Source organism: Artemia sp. Qi Xiang Cuo, chromosome 4, assembly GCF_049724085.1.
Source record: "Artemia sp. Qi Xiang Cuo chromosome 4, ASM4972408v1, whole genome shotgun sequence".
Lineage (NCBI taxonomy): Eukaryota > Metazoa > Arthropoda > Branchiopoda > Anostraca > Artemiidae > Artemia > Artemia sp. Qi Xiang Cuo.
In genome coordinates this window covers 17,755,766-17,774,193 of record NC_142797.1, presented here as the reverse complement: position 1 = coordinate 17,774,193, position 18,428 = coordinate 17,755,766, and the positions used below count along the sequence as shown (strand labels likewise).

Below are 18,428 nucleotides of genomic sequence, written 5' to 3'. Positions count from 1 at the left end.
TTTGACCTTATTTCGCTAGACAAACCGAAAAAGAAAAAACCGCAAGAAACAGAATAAAAAATCACGACACAGTCAGGTAGAACGGTTAAAAAACCTGACAGATTGAAATACCGCTAACCAATTTAAAGAAAAATTAGAAATATGATAAATGTAACACAAAAATAAATTCAATAATGTGCAATTACAGTTAACAAAGTCAATATTAATGAAAAAAAAAACAAAATTGATGTCAAAACTTTGACAATCACATAAAATAACCAAAGGTAGGAAGATCTTGGTCGACTAAGAACGACAACTGGGCGTTGGACCACGTCTTGTGGGACGCCCGGGGTGTAACTCACGGCCCATTTTTTTTTTTGTATTTTTTTTTTAAAACGACCGTAGGAAGGGATATTTCTCAGTCCTTCAAGTGTAAGAAATTAGTATTTTTATTAAAACCAGGGCCAGTTAAAAAAATAATTAAAGGTTGAATATAAACTTCTGTGAGCTAGTTAAGTTTTATTTTTTTGGATCAGAATGCTTTGAAAGAGAAACAGAGAGTTTACTTTCTGATAGCTCCGAGGCGAAAAAAAAAAAAGAAAAGCTTTTTAATTTCATTATATTATACCTATGACATATGCTGTCCTACAGCTCTGTGTTAAACATTACTTTCAAAGAGAAACAGAGACATTAATGTCTTTAGCTCCTTGGCGAAAAATTTAATTTCATTAGTTTATATCTATGACGTATACAATAAAAGAGAGATCACTGTTCTATAGTTCTGTGACAAAAATGTTCTTTAATTCCATTGGTTTATCTATGACATATCTTGTGCTCTAATTTTTGTGAAATATTTTTGCAAGTCAGTCACTTTATATCTTACCTATACTGCCTCAGGTCCCCTCGAATTTTAAATCAAAATTCTACCCAGGTCCTAAAAAAGATTTATGTCATCAAAAAAAAAAAAAAAAAAAAAATTTACAAATCGTTTAATTTATACCAATAAGAAGACTGCAAGGTGATTACGGTGATATATTTAATAATGGTCTTATACATGGATTAATTCGAGGCGAAATATCCTCTCTACAATGGGCATAAGAGTTTTCTAAGATGTAGAATCCCTACTGAAATTGCCTTCCACGTCAAGATTGGAAAAACAAATTTAAACTATGAAGAAAATTAATCAAAAGTAAATCAAAAATGCCTAACTTGACTTAAAAATTTGATAATCTGACACTATTCATAGCTAGAACTTCATCTGAATCGTGTTTTGCTCTATTTTTAGGTTTTTAGTGTTTAATCTTCCTTTTTTTTACTTGCCGTTTTGTTCGTTTTTCTTGCTTAAAATATCAGTCAAATTCTTATTTTATTATTCTAATAATCAATTCGTACTCAATTTTTTACTTTAATTATTTATTAAAATATAATTTCTCAATAAGTTATTAATTAAAATTTAATTATCTCAATAAACTATTTAGAACCTGATAATTTATTTAAGTTAGACTAAGGTTTATGTTTAACTCGAAAAGACTGTGCTTCATTCAGTGAAAAACGTTTATTTTTGTCAATTTTTTTTCCTGTTTCCCCCTTTTTAGTTCATGCGAAATTTATCTGAGCAACATGTACATTAAATTATCCAATTCTGATATAGTGAATACTAAAGAGATTTCCTCTTGAAACCTATATTTCTTCACCCCCATTATACCCATACAAATTTCCGCCAGTTTTCAGTATATTTTGATAGAGCGAATTTGTTTTTATTAACTGAAGTAAACACGACTAGTTCGAAGTGTCGGGTATTTTGAAAAGAAGTTTGATTTTTAAACTATGAAATTCAGTAGGCCGTACCCTCATATTGGGCAGCTTAATAAAATAAAAAAAACACCAGATCAGGGCTATCATGATTTCTTTTCCAAGAGAAATTATTGGTCCTATACCCGAACATGATCGTGGAAACTCCTAGCCTCAGCATTTCAGCTGTTCAACAGCAGCATTTCAGCTAGCTTGGAATCCTGCATCTAATGACCTTATTCGAAAGGCAAATATGAGGCACCAATGTTGACTCGTAACTACGGAAAATCCAAGAAAAGAAAACGGAGAAACAAAGAAGAACACCTCTGCATTTCAACTGAGGTTAAACCTGGAGCGCAACGAGAGCGTCTAAGCCTAGAAACAGGGTAGACATCAGAAAACGAGTGGGTAGAGAGGTCTCCACTCGTCCTTGCTATGTCCTTTTCCCTCATTGTAGTACTGTTGCGTAAAACCTTGTGTTTATGAGATTGCAACATGCGTCTCTTAAACAGCACGGACGTGCGTGAACAATGCAGGCATGAAAAATATTGTAAAAGTAGACCTCAAACTTAATAATTTAGGGTAAATTATGTTTACTTAATATCGATATTTCCGTTCTCAAAACAAACTTGAAGACATCTGTGTGTTTGATTTTCGTTGTGAGTACTAATATTAGTGTATTTATTTAATTCTGTCTCATAACTAAGAAATCAGTGTACCCAATCAATACTTGACTTATTTGTACCATGAGTTTTCACTTTAAAGAACGTGTGATTATGACTCGATACTTTTATTACAGGAAGTAAATGTCAAATTGGTTATTGAGCATTACAATGAGCTGCCCAGTACAGATACGACCCAGTAGCATCTATTTTCATCATATCTCAACCAACGAAGAGTACTCACCATAACTCCAGGCAACTTTCATCCCAGCTTCGTCTACGAAAACAACAGTTACCTTCGACCGTCGTTTCTTCGACCATGAACCATATTACATATCAGGTAACACTATATTTGAACCTCAGTATCAAGTGCTTTAACGAACTATATAATCACAAAAATGCTGAGAACCTCATCGATCAGAACAAGATAAACGATATTAAACGATATTTGAAGTTAAAAGATACTTAAAGACATTTGAAGATCTTTGAAGCCGAAGTTAAAGACAATTTGAAGTTTCGTTCTGAGAACCACATCGATCAGAACAAGATAAACGATATTTAACGATATTTGAAGTTAAATGATACTTAAAGACATTTGAAGATATTTGAAACTGAAGTTATAGACGATTTGGAGTTTAATTCTGAGAACACCATCGATCAGAAAATGATAAACGATACTTAACGAGGTTTGAAGTTGAACGATACTTAAAGAGATTTGAAGATATTTGAAACTGAAGTTAGACACAATTTGAGGTTTAATTCTGAGAACCCCATCGAGCAGTACAAGCTAAACGATATTTGAAGTCAAATGATATTTGAAGATGTTTGAAGTTGAATTTAAAGACACTATATTAAGAGAGTCACTATAGTATGACGACAACCCGTTTCAAAAGGCACAAATGAACAATTTTACGCGAGAATACATTCTCTATGTGCCTAAAAAAATCCTAAAAAATGATATGCTGAGATGAAAAACACCAACACCTGTAGTGGGAAAAATCATTTCCCAGTTGACTATTAGAACGATATTTAACGGTCATTTCCCAGTTGACTATTAGGGAAAACTTGTCGTGTAAAGACAACTAGACTCGAACTGTTCCACGAAGAAACCATAACGTAAATGCTTCAAAATTTTTGCCAAGACAAAAAGAGTGAAGGACAATTATTTACAACAGGAGGGTGTAGTAGGCTACACTAAGGACACGAAAGGTGATGAATAAATGTGAAGCTACATGTGTTACTTCCTACCAACTTTGACAATTCAAAAATCCCAATTGTGAAAGTGTTATAATGTTATCAGTGAATATGATGAACCCAATATTGTATGTTATAAATCATTCATGTATGTACCACAAGTAGAATTAGGTGTAATATTATCATGTTATTCATTTAACGTAGTGTAGATAGTATGTAGTATGTCATATAGACAGCAAAAAAACTAATGTAAAAGTAGAATAGTCCCAACCTTATTGGAAAATTAAAAGTAATCAGTGTTAGATATAGAAAAAAATCCTTAGTATAGTAGCTAACCTAGAACCAAAAATAACCTTAGTCCGGTAGATGAATTTTAGATAGGGATGTAGAATAAAATAAGAAAAATAATTGAAAAATTTTAAGCACTCCTAATGAGCAGTTACTAATGACGGGACGTCATTATTTGATGGGAAGGGTGATGTGCACCAGCAGTAGAATACCATATATTTAAAATACAAGATTATTTCCTTCTAAAGATGATTCGGGCAGAAATTAAACGTCCCCTAATTGAGTTCAAATACCGCTTCCAAGAGTTTAAATTCTCAATCAGCAAAAAGAGAAATTACATTCTAGCTTCAGTCAAACAACGACGCTAGTCGTTAGAATTTCACTAACATAATTATTAGCAAGAAAAATGCTACGTACGATATTTCTAAGGAAGTTTAAACGGCAAAAAATCGTGTGAACGCCTGAATCATCTGAAAAATCTTAAAGAATTCATTGGACGAAAGATTTACATCCTTGGCCCTCTTGGGCCAATGGCAGGCAATCCTTACAGCGCAGGACGAAAGAACTGCGTTTGGTAGTGGGGTAGATGTGCTTTTTAGTTTTAATCTTAAGTCAGATCTGAAACAATTAATACATCAGACCTAGAGAGATTCAGGCGAAATTATTGTATTTTGGTCACCGTTATTGTCATTGAAGTGACCAGTTCCTGTGCAACTAAGCATGTAAGTTCAATAAATCTATTGTCTTTTTATCTGTGTTTATTTCATTTTATATGTCTGTGTCTAGTCCAATAATAGGTAATTAGTTCGTAAGTCTCCAAGGTAAATGCTCTCAAAGGAATCTGATCTCCAGATAGCTCAAGAAAGAAGAGGCCACATTTATATGTCTACATATTCAATTTTCTCTCATTAATTGAGAGCGGCGCTATCCTAGTTGACACAATCTCCAGCGCTATAAGCGGCGCTATGGGAGAAATTTCTATCGCCACAAGTAGCAAATCTTCTATCGCCACAAATAATAAATCTTTTATCGCTACAGGCCAAACTATAAAGTCTTAAAAAACGAAAAGATTTGAAGTGTTATTTTCTTTTTCCCTGAAAAGACTATTTCAATATAAAACAAACAGAAATTAATTAAAAAAGCTTTTTCCACAAAATAGGTTTTTCAAAGAAAAGTAAAGAACTCCATTAAACAAAAAATGAGCACCACAAATGACTACCACAAATCAGCATCAATAAATAAATGAAACCCAAAATGAACAGAAATTAAAATAAATAACCAAGTCAAACTCAAAACGAGCAGAAATTAACATAAGTTGGGTGCAAAACCTCTATGCCTAATGTGCCAAAATTTAAATGTTTTTAATTTTATAACTTTAATAAATCAAATAATTTTAACCTTTTTGATTACTAAATATCAGTATATGTATATTAAACTGACAATGCACATTCATTTGTATTTTTTCACTAAAGTGCAAATTTTGTTCTGGCCTTGGGAAGGCATAGGGGTTTTGCGCCAAACTTATGTTAATTTCTGCTTGTTTTGAATTTGACTCGGTTATTTATTTTAATTTATGTTCGTTTTGGGTTTCATTTATTTATCGATGCTGATTTGTGGTAGTCATTTGTGGTGCTCATTTTTTGTTTAATAGAGTTCTTTACTTTTCTTTGAAAAACTTATTTTGTGGAAAAAGTTTTTTTAATTAATCCTAGAAAGAGGCACTGTTCCTATAAGTTATTCTGTAAGTTAATATGTACATGCATTATCTACCAGATTAATTTACAAATCTAAAATGCCTCATGTTTCATTTGAAAGGGGTATCCACAATTAGGAGTTGTTATGTCTTCTAAGTTGCAAAGCATATCAAATTTCTCTGGGTCTGAGAAATCATTTAGTCAAGAAAGTGGATAGATGAACTACCTGTTTAAGAATAATATGTTTTAACATTAATCATCTCCAATAGCTGAAACATTTGCTCTCTCTGTCCTTGACCACAAGTGGCTCCCCTCAAGCATTAGCAAAATTGAGCTAGATGTACAGAAGTACATCAATTTCTGGCCTCAAAGCCAACAATCATTTCAAGCTTCTACAAACATATGCATCCTATTCCTTTTGAGGAGATTTTATTAATATTCCTTCCAGAGCTAATCTCTTTGGTTCTATTCACATGAACCAAAGAAATCCACATAAATGCATTTTTGCACTTCAAATTCAAGTATAAATTCTGAATTTGAACAAATCTTAAAAAGACCCCTGTATTGCTGCCTTTTATCAGAAATTCTAAGTTAGGGTTCCCTATAGCTGTACAAGTTTACAGATTGTCTCAAAAGCCTTCATGGGATGCAGAAAGCTACAGTAAATTACAATGAAACTACATGGAGTCCACACCTTAGTTCCATCTGCAACTCCAAGCGTTGCAATATTGTCACACTGGTGCAGTTTTAAGGAAGTAATCATTGTAGCACTGTTTTGTTTGTTCTTTTGGCAAGAGGCAATCAATGAAACCCTCGAAGTAATAGCCTAGCTTTGCTTTTCTGATTTCCCCTAAACACAGGAAAACAATTAGGCTACAGCAAACAGAGGAACTAATGTCAAATAAACAGAAGAAAATAATACTAAAGTATACCCTGCAGGTCCCTGCAATAAGAAACTATTCAATCAAAGAAAGAAAAATATTCAGATAGAGCAAAATACCACACATTTGAAACTGCATGAATTTTATGAAATCTTTTCAATTATCACTTAAGAATTAATTAAATTACATTCTTTTTGTACCATTTCAATTTTTCAATGAAAGCACCAGAAAAAAGTCACTTCTCAATGAAAATCCACCAAAAAGTATTTTTCAAAATCTACAGGAAATTTAGGGGCACATCCCACTCTCCCATAGTTGAAGCCATTGCTACTTAATGAAATACCCAATGTTTGAAACTGCTTTTATACATTTCTTTGGAGATTTACATTCAATTGGATGCCAAATACTATTTGTGGTTTACTTGACCAAGGTGGTACTTGAGCCTCACCAAGCAATTACTATGTCAGAGAGCCTTCACAAACTCCAAGAATACTAATATCGCATCTGGCATATAAAAATCTTTAGGATTCAAAATAAGCTAGCTGAGTGAGCCTAGTTATAGGCTATGTGACATTTCTATCTAACTTATATTTGACTTTAGAGTATTTCCAAAGGTTTGCTTTTAGCTACTTACTTTGTACTTTTATCAAAAAATGGAAGCTTTTTCAGATCTTTAACCTACATACAAACAGAATCAAGTAATGGTAATTGCTGGGTCCAACACTTAAATTGCAAGGGGCTGCCAATTTGTGAGACTCACCTGACACTATTTCTAAGTTTCTATTGCAAAATGTCTAATTTGAAGGGCTCAAAAAAGGTTCTATACTTCCCCCAAAAAGGGAGTAGACATGCAATGGCTCCTGAGGACCATACTTAGTATTGGAACTTGACTCAGCAAGAATTATCAGGAAAAATAAATAATTACTACCATATATTTTTAAATTAAAAAAAAACTAAGATGGTAAATGTTCACCAAAAGCTAGTTGTAGCATTTTAAAACTGTGTGTCACTGTAGCTTGTCAAGTAGTCTTGCATAACACAAATGAAAAGCATTTTTCATATTATTCACTACTTGAAAGACACTACTTCAGGCCTTTATCATGTTAAGTGCTTCACTATTTCTGATTTTGACACTGGTGGTCTTCTACTGCAAACTTCAGAACCATGGTTGTGGGCAGCAGCTCAACATCTGGGACTACTTGGCAAGTCCTGGGTTAGATCTCAAGTGAGGTCTATTCAAGATATCAGAGAACCCAAGCACTTCCAAATATCAGAGAGAATGTAGCTGAAGTTAAAAAAGGACTTGGAAAACTCCGTCAGTGATTTGCCTGCAGATTTTCTTCCAATAATCAGCATAAAATCCAATTGTATTTTGTTTAAGAAGGTTATGATAAGAGTAACAGAATGTTGTATTAGCTGCTTTGGTCATGAGCTTGGTATGTCCAACATTGACTCTATTTCTAGTTGTGAACTGCTTCATATTAGGAATATAGTGGAATCAACATAGCAAATGAAGCATTGGTGTGATGTACTTGTACTACAAATGCTGACAACTTGGAAAAAGGAAGAGTCTGAAAATTTAAAGAAAAAGAACTTCACCATAACTGGTAAAGGTGATGATGGCCCCTAAAGACAGATGCTGGGAGGCTACACAGATGACAATAATTTTTCCCATAGAGAAGAAGTATTTTCCTACTGAAGCAAAGATTGAAACTTAAGTGAAACCACTTCATTCAACTCAAAACTTCAATGTAGGCCTAAAGACTTTGACTAACAGGTTGAAAACCTGACTGTCACAGAATGGATTGGTGACATGTGGGTCTCAGTTTAGCTCCAAAACTCTACTATTACTACAAACAAAGTTATGCAAAATCACAGCAGCAAGTAAGATATGCAAAACATTTGACAAGCAAAATGTCCCCATTGCTTACAAACTCATGGTTGCTATAAGGGAAATAGCAGGATTTCCAAGATATGATTTTGTTTCACTTTTAAACTCTATCTGATGACTTCTGAATTCCAGCTGTAATTGTGCAGGGAATGCATGCTATTTTGCATATTCTGAGCCGAGAAAAGACTTCGATGACAGTATTCTTGCAATACTGCAAACATTTTGTCTTCTTTACTCAGAAAACTTTATTAAAGGTTATGGCTTTATTCCAGATTGGCTGTATCAGGCATATAAGAAACTGATTCAAAATATACAGATCTTTATATTACAGTATGAAAAAAATGTCAGTTAATGCTTATTTATTATAAGGGTTGAAAGGCTCTGACTACTCTGAAGAAGGATTCAGGACTGTACACAGTCTCATCCATATCAGGAAGGCCAATTGTTACCTGCTAAAATCCAAACTCGAGATACTGAATTGATCAAATGGACCTTTACATCTAAAGATTACTCTAACTGCTGTGTTGGCAACCTGCAAAGCTAGTACACTGTTGAGTACCTGTCCTTGGTATGATTCAAATACAAACAGTATTCCTTGCAACAACATATATCTTTGAATATACATTAAACGATTATAATATTTATTCAACAATAAATGTAGGGGCTTAAATGGTAATACAATTATGGAGTGTTTACTTTCAAATCTCACTTGAACAGTAGATGGGGTTCCTCAAGACAAGGCAAATTTACATACAAAAAAAAAAAAAATCTTGAAAGTTTGGATACTACAGCTTCAACATCATTATTGAAGAATACATCCCAATTGTTCACTGTACTCACAACAGAACTATCTACCACTAATTTAACGTTTTGGATTTTATAATTATGTTAGACATGTTGTCAATAAATGAGAATGGATCTGATTGCCTTTGCACCAGATCAACTTGCTGCTACAGAGACTTATCCAAATGTTCTGACAATTCCTATACAGTCCAAACTTGACATGGGAGCTGGCAAGTGGCTATGCCAGATTATGGAATGTAGACAATCAGTCCTGCAATTGAAAATGCATACCTATATAACTGTTCATCCACCAAAGAATCATACATCAAATCCCTGTGGTTTCTGACGCTCTGTCTTAGGTTTATCTAGCATTTGTGCCAGTATTTCTTTTGCAATAGTAATTTTGCCAATTCCAATTTCAAGTTTCTCTTTTAAGATTATACAATTTTTCATAAAACTCTAACATCTCTCTATGACAAAAACAACACCTCTGTTAGTAAAATATTATTAGAATGGTCCATGATATCCAGGCTATACATCTATCATATCTATATATAATGAAGTTGATTATAAAACTTTTTCCTAAAAGTATGTTTTCAACAAAAACTGAAGATCTACATTAAGAAGATCCTACATTAAAACTGAAGATCCTATCTGAATAAGATACACCTAGTTTAGCTTGTCTGTGAAAAATTGTGAAAACTGTGGCTACAAGTGATTAATTTGTTGTGATGATATTGAACTAATAAGAGAAAAATACGTGTATCATGCTGGAATAGTGTGATTCTTATAGACTTAGCTGGGTTTTTTTTTTCTAGAATTTATCCTAAAGTTTGGACTTTACACTAACACTACCTAGCGGCACTGCATTCTCGTGTTCCTGGTTGTATTCTGTTATCCAAGTTGCGTTCTATTACCTGTTACCTGAGTTGCGTTTTATTTGGTGTTGCCTTGATATCAGTGCCTGAAAGTTGCAGAATGCCACCAAAAAGGCATCGAGAAAGCCCAAAAAAAGGCAAAGACATTTGCTTTGCTTGTGATGAGAGTCTGGATGAAGAATCTAGTGGAATGAACTGTGACATTTGTAAACAATGGCTTTGCATCGATTGCCTTGAAATTAGCAAACCCGAGTATAATCTTCTGATAAAAATGACAAGGAGATTAGGCTGCGAATGGAAGTGTCCTGTTTGTAAAGGTAACGCCCATAGTGGCGCTAATGCAGCTGAAATACAAGCCATAGTTAAAAAAACGCTTGAACCACTTGAACCTGCAATAACTGCTGTACAGGACCTAGATATTAAAATCAAGAATGCAGTTAAACAGTCATTTAGTGAATTCAAAGAAGAGTTCAAGAAAGACATTGATGCCAAGTTCAAGGATGTGGAGACACATATTACTTTGCTTGAGCAAGCCCTGGGGGCTGCTAGTAATCCTGATCTGTTACAAAAGCTAATAAAGCTAATCAAATCTCAAGTAGAATCTCTTAAAGATGAAATGAACCAGCAACTCGAGAGCCACGTGAGAATATTGATCGCTGAAGATAGAGACAAACAAAGACGCAAATTAAATATCCTAGCATTTGGAGTATTGCTGCAACCCAATGATGAGACATTCATTCATGACTTCTTATGTAACGAATACGGCCTACAACGGATAGCTGTAAAAAATGTTTGCGCCTCGTCAGTCCCAATAACTCCGGGAATGAAAATGTTTCACATAAGGTGAGCCCCATTATTTTTTTGGTTGATGAATTAAAAATTAAGAAAGTGATCCTGCAAAAGTCATATGAGAGAAAAGGAACAGGCCAAATTCAGTTTAGAAATGATGTTTCAAAAGCCGACTGTATAAAGAAGACAAAGCTGTATGAAGTACTTCATGTGCGACGAGCTAATGATGAAGAAAACCTAGTCATTCGAGGCAACAGAATTGTTCCAAATAACATGCCTACCTCCACAGCACCAGCTGCAATGGACAAGAACTAGATGATTCTCAAAGAAATATAGATAGTAGTGTAAATAGCCCTGTGTCTTCTAATGTTGAAATAAGTTCTATTGATGAATCAAGTGAATCTTTTTACAGTGCGAGATCAGTAAGCTGTATTCTTTCCGAGCAGACTGTTTTCATGAGTGATGTTTCAAACCACAGCAGCATAGAGTCTGGGGAATGTAATGGTCTGGATAATAGCCCGAATAAAAGTTGCACGCATTGGATGAACAATGGTCTGAAAGTTGTCTTCAGTAGCGTAGATTGTTTAACGTCAAAGCTCCATGAGATAAAATATGCCGTTTCGACAGAAAAAGCAGACGTTTACGCTTTCTGCGAGATTAAACCTAAATGGACCAACACTCCTCTTGGAGATACCCAGATCCAGATACCCGACTATATTCTGGTTACCAACTTATCTAGAGAAGGAGGAAGAGGAATAGCCGTGTACATCCGAAGCTCTCTGAAGGTAGGAAGCATAGATATTAATTCAGATTATGAGCCATATATTGAACAAGTGTGGATATCTGTCCTCCTGCCTTGTGGGCCATTTTACATTGGTTGCATGTATAGAAGCCCCAGTTCCCCTAGCCTTGAATCCTCCCTACTTGCTATGAGTAATTCAATTGATATTAAAATGAAGCTACAAGGAAACATAATTATTGTTGGTGATTTTAATCTCCAAAATATTCAATGGGTCAACGGATTCGGTTTTTCTGAAATTAGTTTAATAAGACCATTCCTGGAGTGCCTATTTAATTATTCTTTGTACCAGGCAGTTAACTTCCCAACAAGATATACAAATGGTCAGAACCCTTTGCTACTTGATCTTCTACTAGCAAAAGACCAAGAGTCTATAATAAGCATCTATCCCCTACCACCATTTGGAGCTAGTGACCACATTGTCATAAGTTGCAGTTTTAGACTGTATCCCCAAAGACTAGAATTTACAAAACACGTGTATACTGATTACAGTCTAATTCATCAGGAACTGACTCAATGTGATTGGTCTTTCATTGAGAATACAGATGTGGAAGAGTCATGGACAACTATGAAAAGAATATTATTGAAGGCTATTGAATATCACTCTTCTACAAAATGGAAAAGGAAACCAAAAACCCTCCCATATATTACAAAAGAAATAAAAATGGCTAGTAACAGAAAAAAGAAATACTGGAAGCTGTACACAAAGAATCAAAACCAGGCTGACTATTACACAAAATATAAGCAGGCGCGTAACCAGCTGAGAAGTCTCTCCAGAAATACCACTGAGAAGTATGAGGAATCAGTGGCAGCTGCAACAAAAACTAACCCTAAGAAATTTTGGAGGTATGTGTCATTGGGTGAGCCTGGAAGGCATTCTGTCACTCAACTTGTACAAGATGGATCAAAAATCTGCGACCCAAGGGAGATAGCTAATGCATTAAATAAGCAGTTCATTTCAGTATTCACAGTTGCAGATAATGCCCCACTTCCAGACCCCCCACAGTACAAAATTCAAAAAAAGTATGCTGCCCATTAATATTACTAAAGTAGATGTAGAGACTCGACTAAAGAAGATTAACCCAAATAAATCAACAGGACCTGACGGAGTGCCCCCTCGGCTCTTAAAGGAGATGTATGCAGTACTATCACATCCTCTCACCCTACTATTCCAAAAGTCCCTAAATACTAAATCTATTCCACAAGACTGGAAGGAAGCTTATGTTACACCTGTTCATAAAGGAAGCAGCAGAGATGAAGCCAGCAACTATCGACCAATTAGTCTCACCTTGGGAGTGGGAAAACTTCTTGAAGGCATAGTTAATTCAGCCATTATTGAACACCTAAATGCAAACAAGCTACTATCTCCTAGCCAGCATGGCTTCCGCCCCAGTCGATCAGTTGATACTAACCTCATTGATGCTTACAAGCATGTCACAGAACTTATGGACACAGGATCCCCAGTTGATATGATATTATTAGACTTAGCAAAAGCATTTGATAAAGTATGTCATAGGAGGCTAAATTCTAAACTCCATGCAATAGGCCTCCACAATGAAGTCATAAATTGGACGATGCAATTTCTTACCAACAGGAAGCAGGTGGTAAGAGTATTTGGAGATGGTGGATCAATTTTCTTCTCAGAATCAGTGGATGTAGAAAGCAGAGTACCCCAAGGCATGGTTTTGGGCCCAACTCTATTCAACATCTATATTAACGATGCATCTTCAATCATGAAGAATAAGATATGCTTATATGCTGATGATTCCAAAATAATTGGTCCGATTTATGACCCCCAAAGTACCAAAGATATCCAAGCAGATCTCAATGCACTCTTAACATGGGCAAAAACCTGGCGACTAGAATTTAATATCCAGAAATGCAAGGTCATACACTTTGGAGCAAACAACCCTCTCAGCCAGTATTTTATGAAATCCAATGGTGGTTCGAAACAGCCACTTACAACCAGTCACTGTGAAAAAGATCTGGGAGTCTTGGTTGATAACAAGCTCAAATTCAACTTACACATGCAGTCTGCAGTAGCCAAAGCAAACCAAACTCTTGGTATAATAAAGAGAACGTTCTGCAGTAGATCTCCAGCAGTGATTACAAAGCTCCTAAAGAGCCTGATCCAACCAAAATTAGAATTTGGGATGTCCATTGCCATGCCAGTTAACAAGCTTGACCAATCAATTCTGGAATCAGTGCAGCAGCAAGCAATGAAATGCATAAGGGGTCTTCAAAATTTGCCATATTCTACCAGACTCCAGTGGCTCAAAATACCATCTCTCACATACCAATGTAAGCAAGGGGATGTATTGATGACATACAAATTGATCTGCAACCACGATATCATCCCTGACTTATTCCAGTTAGATAGTTCGTCAAGAACAAGAGGGCACCCTCTAAAGCTCTACTGGAAATGTGCTAATACCAGGCTGCAAAACAAATTTTTCTCCAACCATGTGGTTGGCTTATGGAATTCCCTTAGCCAGAATGCAGTCATGTCCCCTAATACTGAAGCCTTCAAGTCAGCTGTTGACAGAGATTGGTGCAGCAAGCCATGGCGCACAGTTTGGGATGCACCCAATGAGCTGAGTCACCATCATCATTGACTGGCATCTACAGGATTTGTCCTTATTGCTGGCAAGTGCAATTTAAGGTAATTAAAGTAAAGACCAGCAGATATAAAGTCAATTAGTAATTCAAGCTCAAAACAAGAAAAAAACATTATCAATAAATAAATGTGACCCAAAACAAACAGAAATTACCACAAACAGGAGAGGCATTAACACACCCTAAGCCTTCTAAAGATCAGAGCATCATGTGAACTTCACTGAAACCAATTTTTGTTCTGAGCAGTGAATTTTCATTTGTCATAATATCAACAACAAAAAAGAAAGAAATTACCAAAATAACCAAGATTGCCAAAAAAACTCTATGGAGTGTGGAGTGACATTTTAGTGCATAATGATATTCATTCTAGGAAGTCTCAGCTAACTATGAATTTACTAACATTATAAAAAGAGAAAACATTTAAAAATATTTTGTTTTTCAGAAAATTCGACACGCATTGGAGAAGTTCTCACTACTTTTTTGAAGATATGTCTGAAAATTCCTTGTTCGACACGCATTGCCAGCCCAGTCTTGATGCAACCTATTGCCCAAAATACTTGATAAATTCAATTCAAAGGTTTAGGAGGTGTTAGCCCTTCTCCTGTTTAGGCTAATTTATGTTTCTTTTAAGTTTGATTTGATTCTTCATTGTAATTTCTGCTTTTTTTGGGTATCATTTATTGATTGATGGTGATTTCTGCTTTTTAAAGATTGAATTAAATTCTGCTTGACTTAATTCTAAAAACTTGACTTAATTTCTGCTTGTCTTTGGTATAATATGGCTCTTTACTTGTACTTGAAAAGCTTCTTATGAACAAATAGATTTTTGAATTAATTTGTGTTTGTTTTCCACATTCCCTTAAACATTTCTTAACAGTTTCAGCTTAATATCCTTGGCTCTTCCTGAGATGCTGTAAATACACCCTGTCAACAACCTGGATTCATAGAGTGTCTTTTGATTTAGTCAGTTCTTGAATGCCTCAACATAATTCCCTTAGCATTTCCTCCTATATTGCAGAGACGCCTTTTTGACAACCTGGATGAACAGAGTGTCTACAATTTAGACTAATGCACCTCTGGATTCATAGAGTGTCCCTAAAATTTTCAACTTAATGCCCTTAGTCTTTCCTGTGATATTGTAAATATGCCTTTTTGAAAACCTGGATGAATACAGTGCTTTTAATTTAGTTCAGCATACCCCTAAACATTCATTCAAAGTTTCTAATTGATACCCTTAGCTGTTTCTTATATATTGTATATATATATACCCTTTTTACAACCTAGCTGCATATAGTAATTTTTTATTTACTAGAAACTGTGCAAGAATGTACACATTGTCTTCAATATAATTCAACATAACCCTAAACATTCACTGAAAGTTGGGATATTGCAGGTACAGCTAATCTTCAACCTAGATTCCTAAAGTATTGTTTGCTTCAGTTCAACAGTGCTCTTAACTTTTATTGAAAGTTTTAACTTAGTAGGCCTACCTTTAGCTGCTCCTGAGGTATTGCAGATGAGATTTTGACAGCCTTGATGCAAATTCTCTGGATTCAATTCAATACACCCCCCTTGACATTCCCTGAAAGTTTCAACCTAATACCCTTAGTTGTTCCTGAGATATTGCAGATGCACCCTTTTGACAGCCTGGATCCACAGTGTATTTTAATGTAGTTTGACATCTCCAATAAGTATTCCCCAAGAGTTTCAAGTTAACACCCTTAGAAGTTCCTGAGTTATGGCCTATATGCCCTTTTGATAGACTAGATGCCTATAATGCCATTTGATTGAATTCAACATACCCTGACAGTTTAAACTTAATATAGGCTACTTCACAGTTTCTCAGGATATCATAGATGCCCTTTTTTGTATACTGTTTGAACATCATGTCTTTTGATTTAGTTCAACATACCCTTATAAACTTCCACTTTACAACCTCAGCTGTTCCAAATATATTGCAGATATGCCTTTTTGAAAAAGTACAACACATAGTGAAAAAAAATGCCCACTTTGATCAAATTTTCCCCTTTGGTTTGGCTTTTATGCTTGTATTTGAGTAAGGAAGAGGGCACTGTATTTTTTTTTTCACTGTGCACCACCAACCCTAGAAGTGCCAGCATATTTCTAGGTGGCCCTATAATTTAGCTAGGATGAAGGTGAAAACATCATTTGATGCCTCTTTTATACTCTTTCATAATACAATAACCTGCAAAATACTTGACCTAACCTGCAAAATACTTGATTTTCAATTCAAATGTTTTCCTACCATTTCAAGTTTTTCAAATACTGTTGAGAAAAATAGCACTGAATTTTGTGATTCAAAGCTTTGACATCAAAAATTCAGGGTATATATTTGCACATGAGGGGGGTGGGGGGGGGAGTGAAGTTCATAGTAAATTTGCATTGGGTCATATAATTTATCTAGGATTACAAGTGAAAACATCATTTGAAGATTTCTTTATGCTCTTTCATAGACTAATTCATATAAAATACCTTTGGGGCCCCTTTGAGGGCTCAAGATGTAATTTGCACCAGAAGCTATTATTGAATTATGAAAGAGCATAAAAAAGGCGTCAAATGATGTTTTCACTTTCATCATGACTAAATCATAGGAACTTTACCAAAATGCCTCTGTACCTGAATTAGGCAATGCAACAAATTAGCTCAACCAAATCTTTAAGTTTAAAAGCATAGGACTAGTCTACATATTTTAAACTGCCTAAAAATACATGCAACTATCTTACCAAATATTCTAATTTTCATATTTCATACATCCTATGTTTTTGGTAAACCTAGCCTATATATTAGCCAAGTAGGGTATTCAGATACCCAAGAAACAAGGGTAAAGTTCTACCAAATCATATTATTGAGTTAGGAATAAAGTGAATAGCCTACACCATTTGATGCCTTTTTTTTGCTGATTACAAATATAATAATAATTTCTTTCGTAAATTAATTTCCCCCCCCCCCCCCCCCAATCTCTTCCAAATACGGGTTAGGTTAGGTTGTAGAAATAGCCTATACCCTGAATTGGCATATATAGGGGGTGGGGCTGAAATTCATTTCTGATAGAAATGATTATGGTCAATATATACCAAATCATATTATTGAGTTAGGACTAAAGTGATTACACCATTTGATGCCTTTTTTTATGCTGATTATGAATATTATAAGCATTTCTATCTGAAATAAATCCCCCCCCCCATATATATACCTAACCGAACGCTGAATTGGCATATTTAGGGGGGGGGGGGCAGAAATTCATTTCCGATAGAAATGCTTATTATATTTGTAATCAGCATAAAAAAGGCATCGAATGGTGTATTCACTTTAGTCCTAACTCAATAATATGATTTGGTATATATTGACCATGATTAATATATTCATAATCAGCATAAAAAAGGCATTGAGTGGTATATTCACTATATGCATAAGTCAATAATATGATTTGGTAGAACTTTACCAAAACAAGCAAAGTGCATTTTGTTGCCTTCAATTCAATTTATGGGTAAACTGGTTTTAACAAGATTTATGCTATTGCAGGTATATAAGCCATAGGCCTATCTACAAAAAAAAATATCATCTTTGAGGGTCAGTGAAGGGCTTAAAAATTTTTCAACAGAAACAAATGTCATAGGCTATTTGGATTCAAAACGAAATTCTGATTAGATGTAAGTATCTTTCTTGGCTATCTGAAAATTCTGCTAATATATAGTTTCATCTTTAAACACATTTTGATAAGATGATATTCATGAATTGAATTTGCCTCAAAGGCCTACATTAAATCTTTCCAGTCTAAACCGTAATCCATGGCATAGATTTGCCCCTGGCCTGCTAAGTCTACATTCTTCATAAAGATCACGAAAAACTATTTCTGCAGCAGACGAAAGTTTTAATCCTCTGCTTGGGCTTGGATTTGTAGTAAACATGAATGCAAAGCATATGCTCAAATAATAAACAAGAAGTTTTTCTGCTGTTTCTTTGAAACATGCAACACTAGAACCAGCGCTACCTAGGGCTGCCCAGGGTCTAACCATTTCGCAGCGTCCAAACTCTTAAAAAGTTACTTTTTCGTAAATTTTGCTAGGAAAGTCTCAGCTTTATTTCGGTATCAACAATGGCACATGGAAGGGTGAGGGCAGTTTTGCCTGTATATTTTCAAATTATCTTTTTATATAACCTC

At 34.9% G+C, this 18,428-nt stretch overlaps 1 protein-coding gene across 1 annotated transcript in view; it reads right to left on the bottom strand.

The window, feature by feature from the left end:
* Positions 1-18,195, bottom strand: part of m-cup (ankyrin repeat protein mann-cup) — a 69,124-nt gene extending 50,929 nt beyond the window's left edge. The window contains exon 1 of the mRNA XM_089088123.1: positions 18,025-18,195. Within this exon, the coding sequence (XP_088944249.1) occupies positions 18,025-18,174 (150 nt within the window). The 5' untranslated portion in view covers positions 18,175-18,195. The remainder of the gene's footprint in view (positions 1-18,024) is intronic.
* Between the last annotated feature and the right edge of the window lie 233 nt (positions 18,196-18,428).